This window comes from Puccinia triticina, chromosome 14A (assembly GCF_026914185.1).
Source record: "Puccinia triticina chromosome 14A, complete sequence".
Lineage (NCBI taxonomy): Eukaryota > Fungi > Basidiomycota > Pucciniomycetes > Pucciniales > Pucciniaceae > Puccinia > Puccinia triticina.
Window position 1 is genome coordinate 68,129 of NC_070571.1, and position 24,098 is coordinate 92,226.

The following is a 24,098-nucleotide window of genomic DNA, read 5'->3' on the forward strand; positions in this document are numbered from 1 at the left end:
GCTCTTAGGTACATCAACTACTCTTGTCTTTCTATTTCTTTTATCTTTGTCATGCGATCAGCATTAGTTCTAACAAAAGAAATATAACTCTTAGTTGTGTCAAAATTAACAGATTTACAGTCTCGACTGCTCCAACCTTTGATCTCAAGCGTAACTAAGAGCGGATCACCATGGCCGGTACTCGTCAAAATCCAGCAGCCTCCACCTCTGCTTCCACTTCAGCCGCCGCTAATAACACCACAAGCGAAGAACGGGACCTTTTTAAATGTCCTACCTTCGACGGCGATAAATTTCCTATCTGGCAGAGAAAAGTGAAGACGTACCTAGCAGTGAAGAGTCTGCTCAAATGCATAGAGCAGCCGCTTCTGGCGAACGCATCTCAGGAACTGAAGCAAGAATATATTTGAGCCGCGGCTATTCTAAGCGGCCATGTCAAGGATGATATTTACAATCACATCATCACCGACGCGAATATACACGATGCCAATGGTGGGCCGCTACGCTAAATTTAGTCCGTAGTTCAGCGCAGCGTAGCGGATCTAAACTACAAATGACAGGGTTTTCCGTTAGCGGGCAGTGATTGCCCGCTACCGCTAACAGGCACCCCTTGAAACTACAGGGCCTCTATCGCCGCTATCAGCGCTAGCAGTGCTATTCAACCGCTAAAAAAGCTGATAGCGCTGTTAGCGCCCGTTAGCGTAGCGTAGCGGCCCGTAGCGGGCGCTACAACTAACGGCAATGTGTCAGGAACTACGCAACGCTAAACTAGCGGATAGCGCACGCTACGGATAGTTTAGCGTAGCGGCCCACCATTGACAATGCCTTTGCTATCTGGAAGGATCTCAAGAACGAGTACGCCTCCTCGACTGTGCTAGCCATCTATCATGCGTGGCGCAAATGGGAGGATATTCAGTACGATAACGAGATCAATCGGTATATCACTCAGCTTGAAGCTATGCTGGCGGAATTTGCTGCCATGGGCCTAGATGTTCCAGCTACCATCCTTAGCTGTACTATCATTGCTTGAATCTCAAAGAAACGACCGTCTTTGATGGAGACCCTCATCAGTAACGCCGAACTCTTAGCGAATCCCAAGCATATCATCGCAAAGCTGCGAGATATTGTGCATCATGATGCTGTCACGGCTACCATGGATCGTGGCAACGCTACCTTTGGCAATTCCTCCACGGCACTTGCCACGCAAGCCTCCCAGTTTGCAAACAGAGGCAATAATCCCAGAAAACGCCGCCCAAACCCAAATGCCTGCTGAGATCACAAGCACAACCCGCTGTTTGGCCACCCGGAGGAAGAGTGCTGGACACTGCACCCCGGTCTCTACAAGAAATCACGCCAAAATCCACCAACTGGCCTTGTAACAACCGCAGCACCCAATGGAAACTCTTTGGCCAACATTGTACGCCCAGCCTTTGGCTACCTGACAGGTGTTGATGGCGATAGTGAGCGTCTGCGTATGGTTCTTGACTCAGGCGCAAGCCACCATATGTTAAATTCTTTCGACTTGTTCGACACGTTCACGCCGGTGCAAGTAAGCATTGCTACCGGTAACAAATGGGACCAGAAAGAATTGTTTGCTGTTGCTAAGGGCAACGCAACCCTCCAATTCTCAAACGGGGCCACCATTTTCCTTAGGGACGCCCTCTATGTCCCAAACCTTACTCAAAGCCTCATCTCATTCGCGCAACTGATGGAGAATCAAGCAGCTATCACTCCATCGCCAAGCGGATTCGAAGTGAAAATTGACGATTTGAGTGCTCTCACGGTTGACACATCAAATTAAATCTTTGAGATTGTAGGCTTACGGGATCTGCAAGACTGCCCAATGGCAAATCTTACGGAGGCTGCACCTTCGTCGAGGACAAGCGAGTTTGAGCTTTGGCACCGCCGTATGGGACACGCGAGCAGGAAGCGTATCGAAACAATGCTTGGCAGAACTCTGCCTCCTACTGCAACGAAGGCCTGCAACGCCTGCATGAAGGGAAAGATTACTCGTCTCCCTTTCAATAGTCACTTCAAGGCCGCAACTGAGCTGCTGCACACCGTGCACGCAATCTTAGTTGGACCAATAACACCAGCCACCAATAACGGAGCCCGATACTTTCTGACCATTGTTGATCAATATTCCGGCTACATACACACGGGAATCTTAAAGGAAAAGAGCGGAGCAATGGCTGCCATTCTGGAGTACAAGAAATTCTTTGAAAACCAAACCGGCAAATCCGTCAAGAGATTGATCACGGACGGCGGAGGCGAGTTTGTCAGCAAAAACCTGTCTGAAATCTTGAAGGAGGCCGGCATTCAACATCACGTGTCGCCACCTTACACCCCGCAGCACAACGGCTTCGCGGAACGGGCTAATCGCACTGTCATTGAAATGACTCGGACCCAAATGATGCAGGCCAACATGGCCCCGGAATGGTGGGGGGAAGCGGTTAAGTCAGCTACAGCAACGACGAACAGCCTACCTTCACTATCTAAAAGTCGAGCTTCCCCTATTGAACTAATGTTTCAACTGAAGCCAAATCAGAAGTTCTTCAGGCCATTCGGATGCCGCGCGTGGATTGTCAAGCCAAAGCAAAATTGAGGACAAAAATTTGGGTCCATAGCCTGGGACGGGGTAATGCTGGGCTATGACAATGATTTCTCCTCATATCAAATCTATTGACCCAAGGACAGATCAATAGTGACATCCAAGCAAGTCCACTTTGATGAAGACACCTTCCTGGAGTGTGCAGCAATGCACAAAAGTCTTAACGCCTTTGGTGTCAACAAACTACCGTCCTTCACTGCAGAGGAGCCGTTACCTTTCTTGGAGGAAGATCAAATCGCAGAACAAGAACAAGCTGATGATGAGGAGCGAGAGGAAGAGGAAGAAATCAATCAAATCCTTGGGCACGACGTCCCTGGCCTGCGTTGGGAGGATCAAGGCGACCCAGAAGATGACGAGGAGCATGGCAGCCCAGACCAAGAAGGCTCGATAATTGAATCCTCAAATCCGGCTAGAGTCATCAAAGTCATCGGTCCAAGGCATCCGACGCAAATAAATAGTAGCATTGATCCGGCCAATATTCAGAACTACAGTCGTCGGCAACTCTTCCATACAACGGTCTCGGCAGACCCGGCCAATCACAAACAAGCAATGTGCTCCGACGAGTCAATGAACTGGAAGGAGGCCGAGCTAAAAGAGGCTGCTAACATGAAGCAGCACAATGTGTGGCTTCAGCGAGCTAGAGAACCAACTGACGCGCGGATTCCGGCTACGTGGGCGTTCAGAAAGAAGCTTGGCCCGGACAACAAGGTTACGGAGTACCAGGCACAAATTTGCGCCCAAGGCTTTCAACAAACGCATGGCGTAAACTTTGAATCACGTTTTGCGCCAACCGGCCGCCCTTGCGCATTGTGATTGTTCATCTCCTTTGCAGTAGATAATGGCCTGGCGATACATCAACTTGATGTGCGCAGTGCCTTCCTGACATGTCCCCTCGAGGACAAAGTGACTCTTTTACCGCCCCCGGGTCTCGATTTTCCGCCAAACACGGTTCTGGAGCTGAAGAAAGCAATCTACGGATTGCGTCAAGCCCCCTTGGTGTGGTACAACCGACTGTTGACTTACCTGAAAACAATCGGCTTTTCTATCTCAGTGGCAGACCCCTGCGTCTTCTATCGACGTGGTGTACCTGGTCGCAAAGACACCTATGTCTTTGCGCATGTTGATGATCTCGTATTCGTCAGCAAGAACCCGTTGAAATTCAAAGAGGAAATGGAGGCGGAATTTTGAATAAAGTACCTGGGGGAAGCGGAGTTCTTGCTGGGAATGAACATCAAGCGGACCAACAATGCTATTCAGATCAATCAATCTCAGTTCATTCAACGCAAGCTGGAAGAATTTGGCTTCGATAAGCTTCATCCGGCCTCATGCCCTCTCAATCCAAAAGCCTATCTCAGAAAGGCAACTCAGCAAGAAATTCTAGATTTTTGCAAAACTGGTGTAAACTATCGAGCACTTATTGGGTCACTAAACTACCTCAGCGTCTTGACGCGCCCCGATATATCTTATGCTGTAAGCTCGCTATCCCAATACCTCGAATCACCGGGTATGCTGCATTATCACGCTGCAGTTCAAGTCTATCAATACCTGTCCGGCACAAAGGGGCTGGGGCTCACGTACATCAAGAACAGCAACAACGCGCTGAAGGCCTACGTTGACGCGGACTGGGGGAATTGTCCCGACACTCGTCGCTCCTCAACAGGATTCGCCATAATGTCAGGTACTCATCTACTCGCATGGAAATCGTCCAAGCAAGCAACAGTCTCCTTGTCAACGACGGAGGCCGAGTACAAAGCGCTTTCCGACCTGGGGCGAGAGCTAGCATGGCTTACAAACTTGATAACTGAGGTGAAGACTCGTCCTGAAGTCCAGCAAATCCAAGTTCTAGTCGATAATAAAGGAGCAATTGACTTGGCTAAGAGTGAAAATTCACAGAACAGTTTCAGAACCAAGCACATGTCAATTCAATTACACTTCGTGCAAGAACTGGTGGTCAGAAAACTCATCCAGCTCAACTACATTCGATCCGAAGCCAACGCGGCTGATTTTCTCACAAAGCCAGTAGGACGCGTAATCATTCGCAGAGCCCTCGAACTCATTGGCATCAAACCTTTAATTTCGTGTGCTTCCAGCCTACCGGCTCAAAGCATGGCGGGATGTCAGGATTCAGGGTTAACCCTGAATCAAAGGAAGCGCAAGGCTATTAAACCTAACCCTACCAGGGAGCAAGGTAAGCCGGCGCGACTCCCAGGCGCATGCAATATGCATGCAGCTCCCAGGTGGATGGAACAAGCAAAAGCTAATTCCTCCGCCCCTTTACTTTTAGCCACGTCACCATCCAACGCAGAGCCCAAGCGACCCAAACAAGCCAAGCAACCTTCAAGGTAAGCTTGCTGATTGGGATAGCCATAGCTAGGAGGAGTGTAGCTGACTAGACTTTCTGTCTAAAGTTACAGCACACTCCCACCCGACGCCCAACCAGACCAATCAGGTTCCAGCCTTCGTGATAGGATCTCTAACTCTGCAAACAGAGGTAAGTCCATCACTGTTGTGCCTCTAGCTGCAAAGGTACTAAACTGATAAGTCGAACATGCTACCAGCATTTGACATTAGCAGTCTCGGTACCCTCGCGTCATGTATTGGCGATAATATTGCTCCAGGCTCATCAAGCTAAAGTAAGAGAAATCTTACCTTACTCTCCGCTATAAGGGAGAGCTTTTACTGATGATGACTATAGTCCTCATCAGCAGATCTATCAATCCCACAGCTGCACAGCAGCCAGCTTCTTCTATCCTTAGTACCCGAGCGAATCCGCTCTTAGGTACATCAACTACTCTTGTCTTTCTATTTCTTTTATCTTTGTCATGCGATCAGCATTAGCTCTAAAAAAAAGAAATATAACTCTTAGTTGTGTCACAATTAACAAGCCCAGAGGCCAGATCAAAAGCAAAAACACCAAGGAACCTGTATCACTTCCCGCAACGGACAGTCAGGTATGCTTTTTTTTGGTGGTTGTATAGCTAATTATCCTTAGGTTCATAATGATTGATAACTTGCCTACACTGTACAGCCTACTCTCAAAACTAGAGATTGCCCGTGGGTACCCGGTATCCGTGGGCGGGTACCCGCCCGCGGGTGTTGTGTGTGGGTCCGGGTATGTAAATTTTGGATGGCGGGTACCTGTCCAGGTACCCGCTGCAAAAGGTCTGGAGACAAGCAGTTGCGGACAAACTTTTGCAGCGCGATCATGGCCCCTGAAAACCTAACCCTGTCGGTGTCCAGCGCATGCTGGATGCTGAGAGGGCATACACTCTTGACGTCCGGCACAGAGCGGACATCGGGAGGGTGTACACAGCGGGCCCACGGCAACCAATCGGGGACGCACCCGGATGGTCGCCGCGACCCCGCAACAAGGGGACGTCGGGGTCAAGGGAGTCAGGTCCCACGCAGCGGGGACGCAACCCGTGAGGGTCCTGGATGGGTGGCACGACAAGGGAAGCAGGTCCCCGGAACGCACTTCTGACCATATGACCCAGGGCTCATCCGTGGGCTGAAAGATTATTCGGTCGGATCACGTGGATCATGTTATCCGGTCAAATGACTCAAAAGTGGTCCGGACAGTGACCCGTGAGAAACGTGCCAGATATTCTTTGGGGGCCTGGGTTTTTGGCCGGACGGACCGAGCGATTACAGCAAAATACACTGGCAGTTTTTTTTTTTCTCGAGGGGCGGGGGGAGTATATGGATGAGGGTACATAGGAGATTACATAGAAAACTGTGGGACAGAAACTCAGCCAGATAATCGCTCTGCTGGGCCTGCTGGACACCGAGGGGGCATACACTCTTGATGTCAGCCACTGAGACAATTGTCCATCTGCCTACAATGATAATCACATCTCATGTAACCCAATGGCTAAAGACTACCTTAAGGTTGATCTTGATCTTGTGTAAGATCCTGTGTTCAACCCCTCCTGTTGCCTTATAATATTACTTTTGTTGCAATCATCACTTTATATGTACTAAACTGTATGATTTCACACTTATTATGTATTTACCTTGATTGAGAATAATAATGTACTAATGGAGTATATCTCTGTATGGATTTACCATACATAGAGAGAATAAATAATTATTCATGTAATTCCTCCTCTGAATTCCGTGGACCTCTTCTCCCTCCTTGGAGTTAAGGATCCCTCTGGGGCCTTGACTCAAAGGAGGATCAGGTCCCTGTAATATAAAAGGGGGGGATCTTTCCTCTGGAGAGATCTTCTCCCCCAAGATTATTACCATACAAACTTGTGCACCTTACTAGAACCATAGTGAGTGGGGTTTTACAATAATCAACTAACCTTTCTTCTTTTACAGCCTCAGTCCCTTTTGTGTATTTTCCTAGGTACAGGTGGGTGTTATAACACCTGTAACCTAGAAGATAAGAAGCTCATTCCTTATAAGCTACGGCGCCTGGCTCGAGTTATTGCAGCGTCCCCTTAAATTTTTAAGGGAGCTAGCCCCTCCGCTATTCAGCGTTGAGGTGTGGTTTATTCCCATTGGCCTGAAAAGGTTATAGTGTGGCCCTAATTCCTCTGGCCGCTATCCTAGCCGCTACAGCGCGAACTCAAAACCCTATCAACTCCGTGTCACCAAAGAGACCGGAGCTGACACTTGATGTCCGGCACAGAGCGGACATCGAGAATTCACACGCAGACATACCCTCTCAATGTCAGCCTTAGAGATACATCAAGTATCCAAAAGACTGCAATAACTTAGTAAATAATAATAATTATTAAATTATTATTGCAGAATCAAATTCCTCATCATAAATTAAGGGGGGTCACCCACTTAAAGTACCCCCTTGTTCCTATTCCTCCATGTACTAATTGTATAAATAAGAATTGGCCCCAGAAAGCGCCCAAAAATAATATTACATACATAAATTTAGTAAAACAAACAATGTACATAAAAATAAACTGTTGTACATTAATGAGTAATATTACTCGTGTAAAAATACCCCGTGAAAGTATTATTTAGACTTCTACTGAAGCTCTTTCACATGACAATTGGTTATAAACATGTCATGTGACAGAGTCAGGGAAATTAGTCTATTACAATACAATTAAATTACCCACAGCCAAGCCTTTTTTACGGTTACACCCCTGGATACTCCCATAGGGAGAAAAGGACTCAGTGTTTACGCCCACTGAAGTCCCCTCTATAAATAGAGGCCTATTTAGCCCTCAGGAAAAGATCCCCCAGATCATTCACCGCCCATAAACTGTAAGTTTGCCGTGAATATTCTCCTCTGCTACATGTGTAGCCACTTTTCCTTATAAACCATCCCCAGCACGTAAAATCCACTGGATTAAACCCTTTAAATCATCAAAAATCCCTTATTAGCATATTTAAAGCTTTATCCTTATAAGTAGTTGCCGTAAGACCACCGCCTCTGTCAAGCAGCCAATCAGTTTAAGCGCTTACCACCTACTTTTACGCCAAATTAATTCCCTGTAATTAATAATTACATATTATTAATTACATAATTAATTCCTCCTCTGTTACAGAGTGTTAAAACCCTTGTAGTGGCCATATTAGCCACGTAACAAGTTTGGTAAATTAAATTACCAGTGTTTATATCAGTACAGCTATAGTACTAGGGCCCAAAACCCTTATTTTGACGGGTTTTCTGCCTTAAGTTTCATAAACAGAGCTGTCACTCAATATCCGGCCCAGACCGGGCACCAAGAGGGTATCTACACCCTTGATGATGGTCTATGCCGGCTTTGAGGGTGGTGTAAACTCTTGATGATTGGCTAAGACCGGACATTGGGAGGGTATGCACACACCCTCTCAATGTCTGGTCTGTGCCGGTCATCAAGACTGTATGCCCTCTTGGTGTCCAGCAAAGACCAGACATTGAGAAGTTATACATACACCCTCTCAATACCTGGCCCAGGTCAGGCATTGAGAGGGTATATACACCCTTGATGACCGGTCTGTGTCGGTCATCAAGAGGTTACACCACCCTTGAAGCCGGCATAGACCGGCTAGAGGGTTGAATTGTAGGCGGTACCCGTGATACCCGCCACAGATACCGCTGGTACCCGCCCTACGGGTGCTGGGTCCGAGTCCGGGTATCTAAATATGCCCAAAATGACCGCAGGTACCCGCACCTGCCACAGGTACCCGGGTCCACTCGGCAATCTCTAATCAAAACCTCAAGCAAACCAGATGATTTGCCCAATTTGGAACAAGATTCCAATGAGGAGACCAAAAAGGCCCCAAAGGTCAAGAAACCAAGAAAGGGTAATGATGGCTTTGATAAACCAAAGCTATACTTCTTTGATGGCTCTCAGGCCGAGGATCAGGTGTGTTTTTTCATTATTTTTAATTCAGATATATGAAAGTGTGACACTCTACAAGCATGAATTGATATTATATGGGACTCCGTTGCCTCCCCGCTAATATAGCTGCCAAGTTAGCGCATACTGCTCAGTGCTCCCCGCTAATATAGCTGCTAAGTTAGCGCATACCACTCATCAATTACATGTTATTTTAGCGCTTAGCGCGCTAAGAAGAGCGGTAGCGTAGCGTTTTGTCGCTAATAAGCGCCACCATCTAGCAATAAGAAAAGTATCAGGCTTTAGGCACGCCAAAAAAATGCCGGATGCACACCAAAAAAGGTGTGAACTCCGGACGACTCCAAGATTTTTGGAGTGGAGGATTGTTCACTCCAAAACCAGCCCCCATTTGGAGTGCCCAACCCGGCACTCCAGGCTGGTATGGAGTGAACACCCTGCCACGCCAAAACCAGCCCCCCCTTGATGGCCGGTCTGCGCCGGCCATTGAGGGCAGTATGTACACTCAATGACCGGCACAGGCCGGCCATTGAGGGCAGTACAATCAATGACCGGCACAGGCCGGCAATTGAGGGCAGTACACTTGATGACCAGCACAGGCCGGCCATCAAGGGCAGTACACTCAATGACCGGCACAGGCCGGCCATCAAGGGCAGTACACTCGATAACCGGCACAGGCCGGTCATCAAGCGGACACACCCCTCTCAATGACCGGCATAGACCGGTCATTGAGAGACACACTCCTCTCAATCAACACTGGGCCGATAAGATACCAGTAACGGTAACATATTGATATCATATCAATTTTGACTGCGTTATCAGTACCGTTACCAGTAACGGCAGCACATTACCAACATTCAGTTTGAATTTTGGATTTTTTTTTAAGCCGTTACAATATTGCCGCTGATATGAAGTCAATATTGCCGCAGTATCAAGATTTGTTTGGCTCTTTTAGCCTTTTTTTTGCTCTAATACTGCCGTTACCACGTTATCTGCTTTACCATAACGGTAACGGTATGGTAACGCAGATAACTTTTTGATATGCACAGCGCGCAAAAAAACTTGTTACTGCTAACGGTAACGGGGATCGATTCAATACAAAATTTGGCCCAATATTGTATTGAATTGTATTGACCCAGTGTTGTCTCAATGACAGGCATAGACCGGTCATTGAGAGGATCCATCCCTCTCAATGACCAGTTTGTACCGGTCATCAAGAGGACACACCCCTGTTGATGACCGGCATAGACCGTTCATCAAGAGGAAAGATCCCTCTTGATGACTGTGATAGGCCGGTCATCAAGAGGACACGCCCCTCTTGATGACTGGGACTGACCGGTCATCAAGAGGGATGTATCCTCTTGATGACTGGGACCGAACGGTTGTTGAGAGGGATGTATCCTCTCAATGACCGGTCTATCCCGCTCATTGAAAGGACAGATCCCTCTCAATGACCGGTACAGACCAGTCATCAAGAGGGATATATTCTCTCAATGACGGGTGTGGAACTCCGACCGGTGCTGGGCCGTCGGCAGTTACTGGAAGGGGAATTGCGCCTTAGCGCTGCCTTCGCGGTGATCCATGAAAAGGGTTGTAAGGAGTTGAAGAGATAGCGCTAAGAGGTGGGGGATTTTGTCGAGAGGCGACGGGGTTTAGATCCTCGTCGGCGGTGGTTTGTTTTTTGTGAAAGATCTGGTCAAAAGGGGGCGGGAAATGTGATCTTAAAAGGATTCAGAAAAGGACTCGAAGTGGGCCGAGAGGCTTGGAAAACTCAGAAGCCCGCTGGTAGGATCAGTAAGGTTGGAATATTGATATTGAATCTTGATGAGTGATCTGAGAAGGTTCAGACGAAGTCCCATACTGCCCCATTGTCTGAGTTCAGGCTAAACTCAGACTCCGGGGTTGTGACACTCCTGGACAGGTCATCATACACCTGCGCGCGCGCGCGCGCGCGCAACAACAACAGAAAGAAACAAGCCACAACAACTCAACCAAACAAAGAAACCAGAATAAACAGGGATAAGACATATGTAAAAACCAACCCTCCTCATGCAAATCCTCTTCAACACGCGCATGAAAGAAATCAAAACAAAACAAAATAGATCAAAAGAAACAAAAGAAACCAAAACACCATCTTGATCCTAATAGGCCTTGAGGATTCCGACGCGCGCGCGGGCGCGCTGATTGATCTTGACACCCCGGGAGTTGATGTCTTGATGGCTGAAACTTTGAAAAATTGTCTGCGCCACGGGCGCCACAAAAATGATCACCACATCTCCACCACACTTGCAGTCTGTCCCTAGACTGCTCGTCTTCCATCCGTGCACTAAAGAAAAGAAAAGAAAGGAAAGAGGGGGAAAAGGATCCTAAAGGCAAAGGGGAGAAAACCGGGCGCCAACGCAATGATCACGAGTGTGGCAAGAAGTAGGTTTTTGACGTGACGGTAGTAGCTACCCAGGAAGTGCATACCAGGAGAGGAACTTACTTCTGGTCAGGAAAGTCCTCACGGGAATAAAACCTTTTCACCTGATCCGCGGCAAAACACCTTTTCAACTCCGTGCCGTCAAGCTCTGCAAGAACATAGGAGCCGCCGGGAACCTGCTTCACGACGCGGTAGGGGCCGTTCCAGCGGTGGGCAAACAACTGCCCCCACTGCGTCTCCAAAGACCTATTGAAAGCAAGAACTCAATTGCCAGGTTGGAGGGGTTCTTGAATCCGTGCCGCGTTCTTCTCTTCCCAATAGCGCAAGGAGTCACCCCGCGCGTCCATCAGCTTCTTTTAAGCAATACCACGAGTCTCCTCGCTGCGCTCTATTTGCCGGGAGCGCGCAAAAAGGAGGTTGGACGTGTCCTTCACCGCGTCCCAGTTGACGCAAAGATAAGATTCAATTTCAAGATCCAGGGGAAGCACTGCGCACTGGCCAAAAAAAATCTCATAGGGGGAGTAGCCGGTCGTCCTCTTGGTGGAGATCCGGTCGGAAAAAAGCACAAGGGGCAGGTACTTGCAACAATTCTTCCCGCTCTCACCGGCCAGCTTTACCAAAGCAGACTTGAGCGGTCCGTGGCCATGCTCGACCATGCCCTGTCCTTTGGGATAATAGGGTGTAGAGACGCGGTGCTGGCCCGGGAGCTCACGCAGCATCTCATCCAATGCACCGCCAAACTCGGATCCGCCGTCTGTTGAATAAGAGCGCGCTAGTCCGTAGCGCATCGTCCAGTTCTCTTGTAGAAAAGCTGCCACTGCCTCCGAAGTGAGATTATTCAGGATCTTGGCCTCAACCCACCCTGAGAAGTCGTCACGAGCCACAATCAGATATTTAGCGCCACTAGCCTTGAGATGAACAGTGTCCATTGAAACACGGCCAAAAACTGTTTATTCTCCGGTTGGATAACGCAGTTCTTGAGGGCGCCTGAGGTCTTTCTTCTGACAAGCCTTGCAACTCTGACACCAACGCGCCACAGATTGTTTGAGAGATGGCCACCAGAAGCGCTCCAAAACACGTCGATAGGTCTCTGCGGTGCCACGGTGGCCCAAGTTCTTGTGAAGCTTACACAGGATCAAGTCTTGCTTTGCTGGAATGGTTACGACGATGCGCGGCAAAGGGCTGCCGCGCTTCATGAGACGGCCTGCTTGCAGAAAGAAATCCACGGATCTACGCTTCAAAGCGTGAAACTCCTGCGCTTCGGAGCCATCAGGCTGAGCCAAAGTCGCCAGGAAGATCTCCATTTGGCGCCAAAAGCCTTCTTGATACCCAGAGTAGCCTGAAGCCGTGTCCACGGAAAAGGAAAGCAGAGGTCTAATCGCCGGCAAATCCTTGTCAAACTCTGAAGAGGGAGGATCTGAGTCTTCGTCGCCTTGAGGGCGGCGGGAGAGGCCGTCCGGCATGGTGAAGGATTTACCCGGGCGGTGGCAAGGCTGAAACGCTGCGCTGCGCTACAAAAAAGCCGTCTTTTAGCGCAGCGCAGCGGGAAACCGCTGCGCGGTCAGCCAAAAAGCAGTAGCGCAGCGCCAGTCCCGCTGCGCTACCGCTGAAAATAGCGAGGGCCCGCTTTTTCCCCGACCCAAAAAGCGGTAGCGCAGCGGACGGGGCCGCTACTTTCAGCGCCGCGCAGCGGGCACCAAAACAGCTGCGCTTTGCGCCGCGCTGCGCTTTTTTGGCTGGCAGTGGGGGAGCGCTACGCGGCCAGGTCAAAAAGCGGTAGCGCAGCGATGGTTCCGCTGCGCTACCGCTGAAAGTAGCGGGTCCCCGCTTCTTGCCAGACACGAAAAGCGGTAGCGCAGCGGGCGGGGCCGCTACTTTCAGCGCAGCGCAGCGGCCACCAAAACCGCTGCGCTTCACGCTGCGCTGCGCTTTTTGAAGCGCAGCGCTTTCACCCTTGGCGGTGGACAATGTCAAAGGAAAAAAGTTGGATGAAAGCCACCCAGCGCGTCATTGGCGCGTTGATCATTTGAATGAGGGACTGCGCATTGACCTGGAGCTCGAAATGCTGCCCCCACAAGATGGTCTGGAGCTTCTTGAGGATCCTAGCAACACCACATAACTCCAGTTTTGACTGAGAGTACCTTGACTCGACATTGGAAAACAGCAAGGACTCGTAGAGGGCAGGCCGGTCCAACCCATTCAAATCTTCCTGGGAGAGGACTGCACCAGCTGCGTGAAAGCTGGAATCTACCGCAAGCTTGATTTTTCCCGCCTCCGGTCCGTAATCAATCTTGACGAGGACAATGTCCTTCCCAACAATGAGCTTCAGCTCCTCAAACGCGTCCTTGCAATCCGGAGTCCAAAGAAAATCAGCGTCCTTGAGTGTCAGGCGGCAAAGTGGCAAACAGAGTTGAGACAGGGAGGGGATGAAGATCCTAATGTACACAACAACACCCAAAAACCCGCGCACCTCCGTCGCATTAACCGGGGTTGGCCAAGAGAGGATTTTATTGACCTTGCTCTTCGCCATACGACGGCCCTCCTTGCACACTACATGGCCCACGATCTCCAAAGCAGGCACACACGCCGCGAGCTTTGACGCCGACACAGTCAAACCGGATTCTTCAATTCTGAACAAGACGCGCTCCAGGGTTTCAGCATATTCCCAGATGAAGCACCCAATTCCGGAGTGCCAATCTAGAACTTCATTGTCGTAATCCAACACTGGGCTTTTGATCCCACCATCATCAATGAAAACACCCGCGTGCTCCAGGATTTCATCTTGAAGAATCCAAACCATTTGAGCCTGATACACTGCAACAGAATTCGTTGCGCCTTGAGGGAGCCGGGTGAGCTGGAACCTTCCAAGCGGCGTATCAAACGTTGTGAGTGGCCTTGAGATTGGATGCGGAGCGCGCTTGTTGTAGCCGCCCATGATGTCTCCAAGACCATAGCAAGCGCGGCCAGAAAAGGATTCTACGAATTCTTCAGTAGCCGGAGGGACACCGGCATCTCAAATTGTGACTTTATTCAATGGCTGGAGGTTGTGGACTATCTGCTGCTTGCTGTTGCCTTTCAACACGCAGAAAACAGGACTTGTTTAACTTGACGTAGATTGTTCTTAGAGGCCGTTGCGGACACGCTTGCGGATGATCCTCGTGTATTCTTCCATCTTGGCCGCAGGGATAGGAATCTTCTTCTTCTGCCAAGGTTCGCGCCCCACAACAGGTATAATGTAAGGAAGCCCGTATGACTCCTTAAGCAAACCGCGATGAGACTTGTCAAAAGCTATGGAAAGGTTTCTTTCTGCCAACACTTTCTTTTTGAGATCCAACTCCGCCGGGTATAGCCACCCTGAAGGACCAAAATTGACTACTTGAAGACTCTGCTCCGTAACTTGTCCGCACGGCGCAAAGGGGCCGGCCAAGGAACGCAAAAGCCCGCGGTAAGGATCACGAGACAGGGGAGGGCGCTGCAGCGGAGGGTTGAGGCTCTGCGGCATGGGTTGATTCACCGGCTTGACTTTTTGCGCCACCGGTTTGTATTTAGCCGCGAAAGAGGGAAATCCGCCCTCCTTCCACGAGTCCACAAGCGCCAGCTGCGCGCAATGATTGAGCCCACATTCAAGAAACCACCAGGTCCGATGTTCTGCGCTGTCCTCAAACGCTGCCTTCTCTGAGAAAGGGAGACCAGACGGATAGGAGTGGCTCACAAGTGTGGCGTGTGGTAGGGCTTTCAAAGGTGGCGGAGCATCACGCCTTGGAGGTGCACATTGGGAGGAACTTACTTCTACCCCAAATGACCTCCACGGCGGTCCAAACTCCGCCACACCACCCTCACAATCCAGGGTCCAAGAAAATAGTTTATCCTTGTTGCGGAGAAGACTTCCAATGGCCGCCGCGCCGCCTAAAGATGCCAAGAAACCAAAATTCGGGGTGCAGCTCACAGCGGTGGCATGTAATGCTGACAAAGACATAGGAGCATCTTGCCCGGAGGTGCATAATTGGGAGGAACTTACTTTTAATCCTCCCAGCCTCCGCAAAACATCAATTTCCTCCTCATACGCCCGGCCCTTTGAATCTGGGAAGCTTGACAGACTTTCATCTTGAGGGGATTCCTGAAACAAATCCTGAAACTTATAGCAACCAAGAACTTGCAGAGAATCCTGAAACGTTGTAAGACTCAAAAGTGGTAATGAAACCCTTTTGCTGAATGGTGAAGGGTATGGTGGAGTTGCAAGCTCTGCCCTTTTGTTATCAGTCAACAAGACCCACCAAGCTCAGCTTGGCAAGTTTTATTAAGTGATAGGTCTGGTCTGTTCCAGATGAAATCTGTTTGACCGGCAACGTGTAAGTTTTTTAATTACTTTGTTATAAGGGTTGAATTTTTGTTATAAGGGTTGATTTATTGTTATAAGGGTTTTAGGATTTGAGTGTGGATGAGTGTTGGGTGACCTGTGAGTTCTGGGTGAGGAACTGGGGAGCAGACCACAGTACTGGGGGTGGAGAGAGCTCCTTTTATAGACAAAAGTGGAGCCCCAAAGGGGCTTGTGGGTTAGGGTTTCACCTAATCTAGACAACAGGGTGAGGGATTTTAGCTGGTGGGAGTAGATACAAATGATGTCATAACCCCTCAGGGGCGCATGAATGGTGTCAGAATATACAACAGAACATTCTAAACATGCCAGGGGTGCATACATGATGTCAGAATATAAAAAAGAACATTCTAACGCATGCATGAGGTGACAGTAGACTGCATGAGCTGTCATCCAGGGGAAATTAGTGTATACACAAAGTCTGAGGCTGCAGAAACAGTGTAAATGATGTCATACTATGTATATAAAGGAGTGTATCTAGTTAATATGTAATGAGTGTAGCCTGACAGGGAGATGTATGTTTGTATCCTGTGATATGTATAAGTGTACTACTGTGAAACTTGGTTGGGGCAGGTGACAGCTGGGTTACTGGGGCTGGCCATGTGATAGGTGTTTGGTGGGGTCCACAGAGGTGTAACTTCTTATCCAGTGGGGTTGTAATGACCATTCCAGTGGTGAATAGGGGTGAAATTGGCCGTAGGATCCATTTCTGGGGTCCATTTGATGGTATCTTGAGGCCTAGTATGAGTAATTATGTGGCATAGAAAAAACTTTTTATTTTTCCACTTTTCCCTCTACCACAACGTCCCCCTAAACGCGTCCTGAGTTCCTTGCAAAGAGCGCGGCAAGGGGAGTTTATTCTTGTCGCGGAGACGTTCCGGATGGGATGAAGGTCCTCCTGGAACATGAGAAGAGATTGGAGTTTGTTCTTGGCTCACGAGTGTGGCGCATGGTAGAGTTTTTGACGACAAGGGAGCATCTAGCCCAGAGGTGCATAATTGGGAGGAACTTACTTTTACTCCTCCCAGCCTCCGTGTAACACCATTTCCTCATTGTGCGCCAATACCCGCGAACCATCGCCCAAAGACTGCGCCAGAGACTAGAGATTTGAGGAAGAAGCCAGAAGAGGGCTTGAGGAATCAGGAAATCTTGATGAGAAACCGGGAAAACTTGATGAAAATGATTCAGAGATAGGCAGGCTATTTTTAGGATTTTTAAGGATTTTGAATTGTTTTTCAGTTTTATTATTTTGACAACCACCGTGAGAAAAGGAAAAGAAATTGCGCCCTTGAGACTCTTGATTCAAAGTTGACTCAGCGGCGAGACTGCGAGACTCTACATTAAATCTGCCGCTTCCCGAGCCGACCTTATCTACAAAAAATGCTGGCCCTCAATAGGGTCCTCGCGGGCTTTCCCAGCACGGGTCAGCACCGCCTTCCTCCCTCCTCCGGGGAAATCGCGCTCCCACCGGCCAGAGTCGATCGCACAAAGAGAGACTTTGATCCGCCATCCATTCGAGTCCGGGAGGAGAATCCTCTCGCCTAATTGACCAGAGAAGGTCAATGTCGCGTCGAAATCCATGAGAAAGGGCCGGCCCAGTATGATGGGCCCATCCATACGCGTAATCAAAAAGTGGCACGTGCCCACAATTGACTTGCCAATCCTGATTGGGACATCTTCAGCTACGTCGACGAGCTTGCAGGCCTGGTTTCCAATACCATAAACCGCTGAGCTGAAGTTTACGCAAGGGCTGAGGTTGAGCTTTGTCGCCTTCGCGTCGGAAATCAGATTCAGCTGAGATCCTGAGTCCACCAAAGGGGCCGCGTTGCCTCCCTCCTCACCGATCAGAAAAGGGAGGTACCCCAACGGGCACGAATAGAGCCGATTTTAGTCCGCCTGATCCGGGGACTCCTCCATGAGAGTGCCTGACAACACTCGGAACTCGCCAACGCCCACCTCCACGCGTCGCCTGGAAACCCACTTCTTCATGCTGTCCGCGACCGCTGGGGAGATGGCGAATATCTCAGAAACCGTCAAATTCGGGACCGAGAGGTCTGATATCTTCTTGAGCACGCCATCGACCGCGTTCGGATGCTCTTTGGCGATGCCCCTCTCAAAACGAACCTTAGGCTGAGGTGGTCCTGACTTGGCAGCCGGTATCGGCGCCACGGGAGCTTTAGAAACCGGGTCTGGGGACGTAGCAGCTGGAGAGCGCTCAAACAGCTCGCTCTCTGCGTCCATGTCCTCCGCCTCTGATCCTGAACTCGGCGGGGGAGTCTTTCTGGCTGGCCTCTGTGAGAATGGCAAGACTTAAGGATTATATTTCACTTTGGTCAGCTCATGGTAATCTTCATGAGATAAAAAGAAAGACAAGTTGTGATGGTGTACCTTAAGGGCAGGGGTAGGCAAAGTGAGAATGAAAAATAGAAAGAACCGCGGTCTGAGAAGAACAAGAGTGCGGTACGAGGTCGTCGCAAGCTGTTGATGATAACAAAGAAATAAATGGAAGAACAGGAGAATAGAGCTGTGGTTTGTCGAGTGTGCTGAGGTGTGTGATCTGATTTTGGTGAGCAGGAGAGGTGATATGGTTGAGCTGATGTGTGGTTGGTGAACAAGGAAGTGAGTACTGAGGAACAATAAAGATGAGGTTGAGGGTTAGAGTCTTTATACCCGAGTAGCAGGTGGAGCTTCTGCTGATACTCACGGGTTTGTTGATGGCCTGGTTAAGCCACAGGGTCCAAAGTTTTCTCTACAAGTCGGGTGGTGCGCTCGGTTGTTGCTTGTAGCTGGTTTGGTTCAGGCGACAGGGTTGTTTCTTCCTGTATGTTCTGATTTGTTTCTCAGTCCATGCTCTCGTCGTCTAATGCGGACGGTATTGCAACGAACTGGTTAGTTTTTCTATCATATGGACCGGTTTGGTTGCTTCGGTACAACGATACAGGAGAATGAAGAAGTGTTGTACTTACGAGTGGGTGTGTGGGTGTTTGATACAGGAGACGAGATGGTTGTCTTGGCTACCTTTGAGTTGAGGAGCTCAGGAGCTGCGCCCGGGCCTGTCGGGCCATGGCCCAAATCCTGACAGGCTGCCGTGCTTCGTGCGTTGGAGCGCGAAGCAGAGATGCTGGTGGCGTCCCCAGTGAGGGGTTGAAGCGCCTGGACAATCTTGCTGCGACAGACCGGCTTTGTGAGGAAGTCGGCGATGTTGCTGGAGGAAGGGACATACTGAAGGCTGATGGTCTTGAGGTGGATTAGTTCCCTCACAAAGTGAAGGCGAAGATCCATATGCTTGGTTTGGAAGCTGTTTTGACTGGTCTCACTGCGAGCAAGGTCAATGGCGCCGCGGATGATGGAAGTCGTTTGCGGGGAGTCGGAGAAGATTTCCTTCATGAGATTGCTGATCCATGCAAGCTCCTTGCTAGCATCCGTGAGGGCTTTGTACTCCACCTCCGATGATGACAAGGAGACGGTGCACTGCTTGGTCAATTTCCATGAAACCAGGTGATTGTTCCAGAGTACCATGTAGCCCGTGTGAGAGCGTCTTGAGTCGGGACAATTGCCCCAGTCAGCATCAACCGAGCAAACCAGGGGAGTCAAAACAGACGGCCGAAAGAGCAATCCACAATTGATGGATCCTTTACGTTAGCGGAAAACCTGTACCACTGCAGTGAAGTGCAAGAGCCCAGGGCTCTCAAGAAAATGAGAGAGCTTGCTAACAGCGAACGAAATGTCGGGACGTGTCAAGATGCTGAGGTAGTTGAGTGAACCGATGAGAGCTCGGTAGTTAACGTTGAGTGGGACAAGTCGGGCAACGTCGGCGTGACTAGCTTTGGCGAGGTGGGTGCGCGGATCAAGAGGGCAGGACGCGGTGGGAAGGGAAGCGATGTCGAATTCAACTAGCTTGCGTTTGATGTACTGCGCCTGATGCAGGACGAAACCTCCCAGTGACCGTTCGAGCTTCATTCCAAGGAGAAACGACGCATCCCCCATGTACTTGATGGTGAACTCCGCCGCCATTTGGACGCGAAAGGAGTCAGGGTCCGCGCCGATAATTATGAGGTCATCAACCTGGGCAAAGATCCAGAGAGGGCTGGGGGAGGTGCTCCAAAAGACGCATGGGTCGGCAATGGAGATGACAAAGCCAATGGAGACAAGGAATCGACTAAGCCGTTTGTACCAGGCGAGAGAAGCCTGTTTGAGCCCGTAGATGGCCTTCTGAAGATGAAGCACGATGTTTTCGTCGGTTTTGTAGCCAGGAGGCGGAAGCATGTAGACTGTCTCTTCCAGGTCGCACGTGAGAAAAGCGCTTTTGACATCCAGTTGATGAATCAGGAGAGAGTTGGAAACAGCATGGGAGAGAAGGAGACGCAGCGACGAGGGTTTCCCCGTGGGGGCATCTTCAACGTCAAAGTTCAATCCATAGGTCTGACGAAATCCCTGCGCACAGATCCTTGCTTTGTACTTGGTGACCTGATTGTCAGATCCGAGTTTTTTCTTGTAGGCCCAGGTCGAGGGGATCACTGAGTGAGAAGGAAGCCAAGGAGTTTTGATCCAAACGTTGTGATCTTTCATGTTCTGGATTTCTTTCAGCTTGGCCGACATCCAATGTTTGCGTTCATCACATCACATTGCTTGAAAGTGGTTGCTGGGCTCAACGGTGAGCGTGCTGTAGGTCACTGCAGGTCGTTGAGGATGATTCACAATGTTCAAGGAGTCCACGTCGCTGGAAATCCTGGTGGGGTGAGGACCCAGGCGAAGGATGAGGCGCTGCCTTGGCGGTTCAGGTTCAGATTCATCATTGATGTCCATGTTATCATCATCTTCAGGGTTCCCAGGTGGGGACAAGTCTTTGGACAAGGGAACAGGTGCGGAGTGATCTTCATCATTGCTGTTGTAGGTCGTGAGAGGAAGGGGTGCAACCCCAGAGAAGTCCGGAAGGCAATCTTTGGGGTACATGTCAACGCTGGGGTTTAGTGCCGAGAGGGAGGGAAAAACAGACTCATTGAAGTATGCATTCCGAGTTTCAATGATCTTCTTGTCATCGAGGCAAACCACTCTGTACAAAGAGTAGTCATTTGTGTATCCAAGTAAGATACCTTCCCATGCTATGGGGTCAAACTTGGCCGCACGGAGTTGGTTGGGCTTGACGACCCAGTTTTTGCATCCAAAAGGTCGAAAGAAGGACATATTGGGAGGCTTTCCGAAAAGACGTTCAAGCAGGCTGACTTTGCTTTTGCTCAATGAGGTGAGACAGTTGGTGGTGGCCATGGCTGTGAGCACTGCCTCGCCCCACCACTCTTTTGCAAGGCCTGATTGGACCAACATGCATTGGGACATGTTAATGATTGTCTTGTTTGCTCGTTCAGCAACGCCGTTGTGTTGAGGGGTGTAGGGCGGTGAGACGTTATGTTGGATGCCATCGTTGCAAAGGGTGTCAGAGAGTTCTTGGTTGCAGAACTCCCCACCACTATCAGTGAAGAACTTCTTGATATGATGGCCGGTTTGTTGTTCAAAGAAGCGCTGAAAGTCGGCAATTGCCGGTGTCGCATCCGATTTCTGCTTGAGAAGAGTGACGCTGATATATCCGGTGTGTTGATCGACAAGAGTGAGAAAGTACCTGGACCCAGCATTCGTCGCTGGAGTGATAGGTCCAACGGGATCACCGTGAACAACCTCCAAGGGATGAGAGGTCTTGTCAAAGTGGCTCTTGAAGGGGGAACGGCACACTTTTCCTTTCATGCAGGTGTCGCAAGCCGAGTCGCTGACAAGATTTGGATCAGATGTGGCTTCCCTTATTCTGGCGACTCCTGCGTGTCCAAGTCTTGCATGCCAGGTTTTGAAGGCGGTGGTCCCTCCAGAGTGTGTTTTAGTGACGAGTGCCAATGTGGCCGGAGGTAGCGGGCCTATGTTGTCTTTGAGCTCGAGTATGTCGTTGCAAAGAACACAGTCGAAGGTTGCCATCCCGGTGATCGCCACTGTGCAGAGATCATTGATCCTAGAGATGTTGACGGAGGTGCAAAGGAACCGACCCATGGAAAGCAAATTGCGAGTCAGGCCAGGAACGTATAGACATTCCTTGAGAGTGACAATCTTTCCCCGGGAGTCAATGACGCTGGCAGTGCCAATTTTGGTGGCCGTCAAGTCAATCGAGTTTTTTCCCGTGCTGATGGGAATATTGCAGTCGGAGGTTTTGGAGAAGAAGGCTGGGTTGTTGAACATATGGTGGGAAGCCCCTGAGTCCAGAACTGTAGGGAGCACAAGTGGCGTTACCGAGAACATGCTGACCATGGTGACGTTGGCAAAGGCGGGGCGTTCAAACTGAGACGGATGAACGGTCGCCGGGGGTTGTTCTGTGGTTACCGTGTTGTGCTGGGTGGGTGGGACCCTAGGTTTCCTGACTGGAAGCTTCTCAGGGTGGAGCGCCCAACACTGATCCTCGGTGTGGGCCGCTTCCGGATTGTGACGGCCGTTCCTGCATCCGGACGGAGGTCTGGTCCTGGCACTGAGTGCAGTGGTGGTTTTTTCGGAGGATGACTTGTGTTTGGAAGGTTCCTCCTCCTCAGCAATATCCCTCAGCTTGCTTATGAGGAGTTCGTGATTGCGCATGAGGTCCGGTTACATAATGAAAGAGTCAGTGAGCGCCCGGCGAGAGGTTCCGAGCTTTGCGACGATGTATCCGCATATGTCTCTGCTGGCGCGAGCTTCTCCAATAGCAGCGAAGTTGGTGAGACAACGGTTGAGATCATCCAAGAAGTCGAGCATGTGGCCGTTGAATCGGAGGTTTTCCCATGCCGTGGTGCATCTTGTGTATTGGTGAGCTGTGTACCTTGAGTATTGAGTAGTGATTTTCCGCCACAAGAGGAAACCGTTGTCTTCAATGTCTTCGGTGACAAGGCTGGGGTAAAGTCAATCGCAGATTTTCATGCCGATGACTCCAGCGGCGTTGTTGAGCTGTTTCTTTAGCGCGCGCGCAGGATTTGGTCCAGGTTCAGCGTTGATGGCACCCCATAAATCCTTTTTCTTCATGAAAGTCCGCATGCGGAGGAACCAGAGGGCGTAATTGGTTTCTCCTTGTAGGGTGAGGAGGCAGGCGAGCTCTTCCTTGGTTGCAATGTTTGATGCCATTTTCTTTGCTTCCCTTTAAGTCGTTTGATTGAGGGAGTTAGGTCGTTCGTTTGAAAGCACCGAGACTGTAAATCTGTGAGAATGGCAAGACTTAAGGATTATATTTCACTTTGGTCAGCTCATGGTAATCTTCATGAGATAAAAAGAAAGACAAGTTGTGATGGTGTACCTTAAGGGCAGGGGTAGGCAAAGTGAGAATGAAAAATAGAAAGAACCGCGGTCTGAGAAGAACAAGAGTGCGGTACGAGGTCGTCGCAAGCTGTTGATGATAACAAAGAAATAAATGGAAGAACAGGAGAATAGAGCTGTGGTTTGTCGAGTGTGCTGAGGTGTGTGATCTGATTTTGGTGAGCAGGAGAGGTGATATGGTTGAGCTGATGTGTGGTTGGTGAACAAGGAAGTGAGTACTGAGGAACAATAAAGATGAGGTTGAGGGTTAGAGTCTTTATACCCGAGTAGCAGGTGGAGCTTCTGCTGATACTCACGGGTTTGTTGATGGCCTGGTTAAGCCACAGGGTCCAAAGTTTTCTCTACAAGTCGGGTGGTGCGCTCGGTTGTTGCTTGTAGCTGGTTTGGTTCAGGCGACAGGGTTGTTTCTTCCTGTATGTTCTGATTTGTTTCTCAGTCCATGCTCTCGTCGTCTAATGCGGACGGTATTGCAACGAACTGGTTAGTTTTTCTATCATATGGACCGGTTTGGTTGCTTCGGTACAACGATACAGGAGAATGAAGAAGTGTTGTACTTACAAGTGGGTGTGTGGGTGTTTGATACAGGAGACAAGATGGTTGTCTTGGCTACCTTTGAGTTGAGGAGCTCAGGAGCTGCGCCCGGGCCTGTCGGGCCATGGCCCGAATCCTGACAGCCTCTTCACTGCTGAAGGGTGGACCGCGGGGGCCTTGAAGGGTTTAGGCGCCTCATGCTTCTTGCGCGCTGGATCGGATTCGTAGACTCCAGAGAAGGATTGAGAGGATACTGCTGGGGGATACCAAGGGTCCAGCGAGCCGCAAGTTGTCCTGAACTCTGTTGTTGCTGAGCTCACTTGAGGTTGGTAGGAAGCCACAACGTGGCGAATCAGGCGCGACGCGTCAAAAGGGATCAGCGCGCCATTAGGGAGGAAGAAATTGGTCCCTTTTTGCTTGACCAACTTCTCCTCCTTATCCTTCTTCAGCTTGAAACAACGCGCCGTCCCGTGACCTTCAAGGTGGCAATAATAGCAGACGAGAGGTCCACGCGATCCTGCTCGCGCAGCAGCGACGGGA

The 24,098-nt window shown here is 49.9% G+C and overlaps 3 protein-coding genes across 3 annotated transcripts in view; 2 read left to right on the forward strand and 1 right to left on the reverse strand.

Annotated features, from left to right (window-relative positions):
* Positions 1-1,051: 1,051 nt before the first annotated feature.
* On the forward strand, positions 1,052-1,270 carry PtA15_14A4 (uncharacterized protein; the record flags this gene model as incomplete). The annotated part of the gene is made up of 1 exon (XM_053163218.1): positions 1,052-1,270. The coding sequence occupies one exon, from the start codon at positions 1,052-1,054 to the stop codon at positions 1,268-1,270; it is 219 nt and encodes a 72-aa protein (XP_053026679.1).
* A 231-nt stretch (positions 1,271-1,501) lies between these two features.
* On the forward strand, positions 1,502-1,798 carry PtA15_14A5 (uncharacterized protein; the record flags this gene model as incomplete). Its single annotated transcript, XM_053163229.1, has 1 exon — positions 1,502-1,798. One exon carries the CDS (start codon positions 1,502-1,504, stop codon positions 1,796-1,798), a length of 297 nt encoding a protein of 98 aa, XP_053026680.1.
* Positions 1,799-2,025: 227 nt separating this feature from the next.
* PtA15_14A6 (uncharacterized protein) overlaps positions 2,026-24,098 on the reverse strand; it is a gene marked incomplete at both ends in the record, with an annotated part of 41,624 nt that continues 19,551 nt past the window's right edge. Inside the window, one exon of the mRNA XM_053163240.1 lies at positions 2,026-2,050. Within this exon, the coding sequence (XP_053026681.1) occupies positions 2,026-2,050 (25 nt within the window). The remainder of the gene's footprint in view (positions 2,051-24,098) is intronic.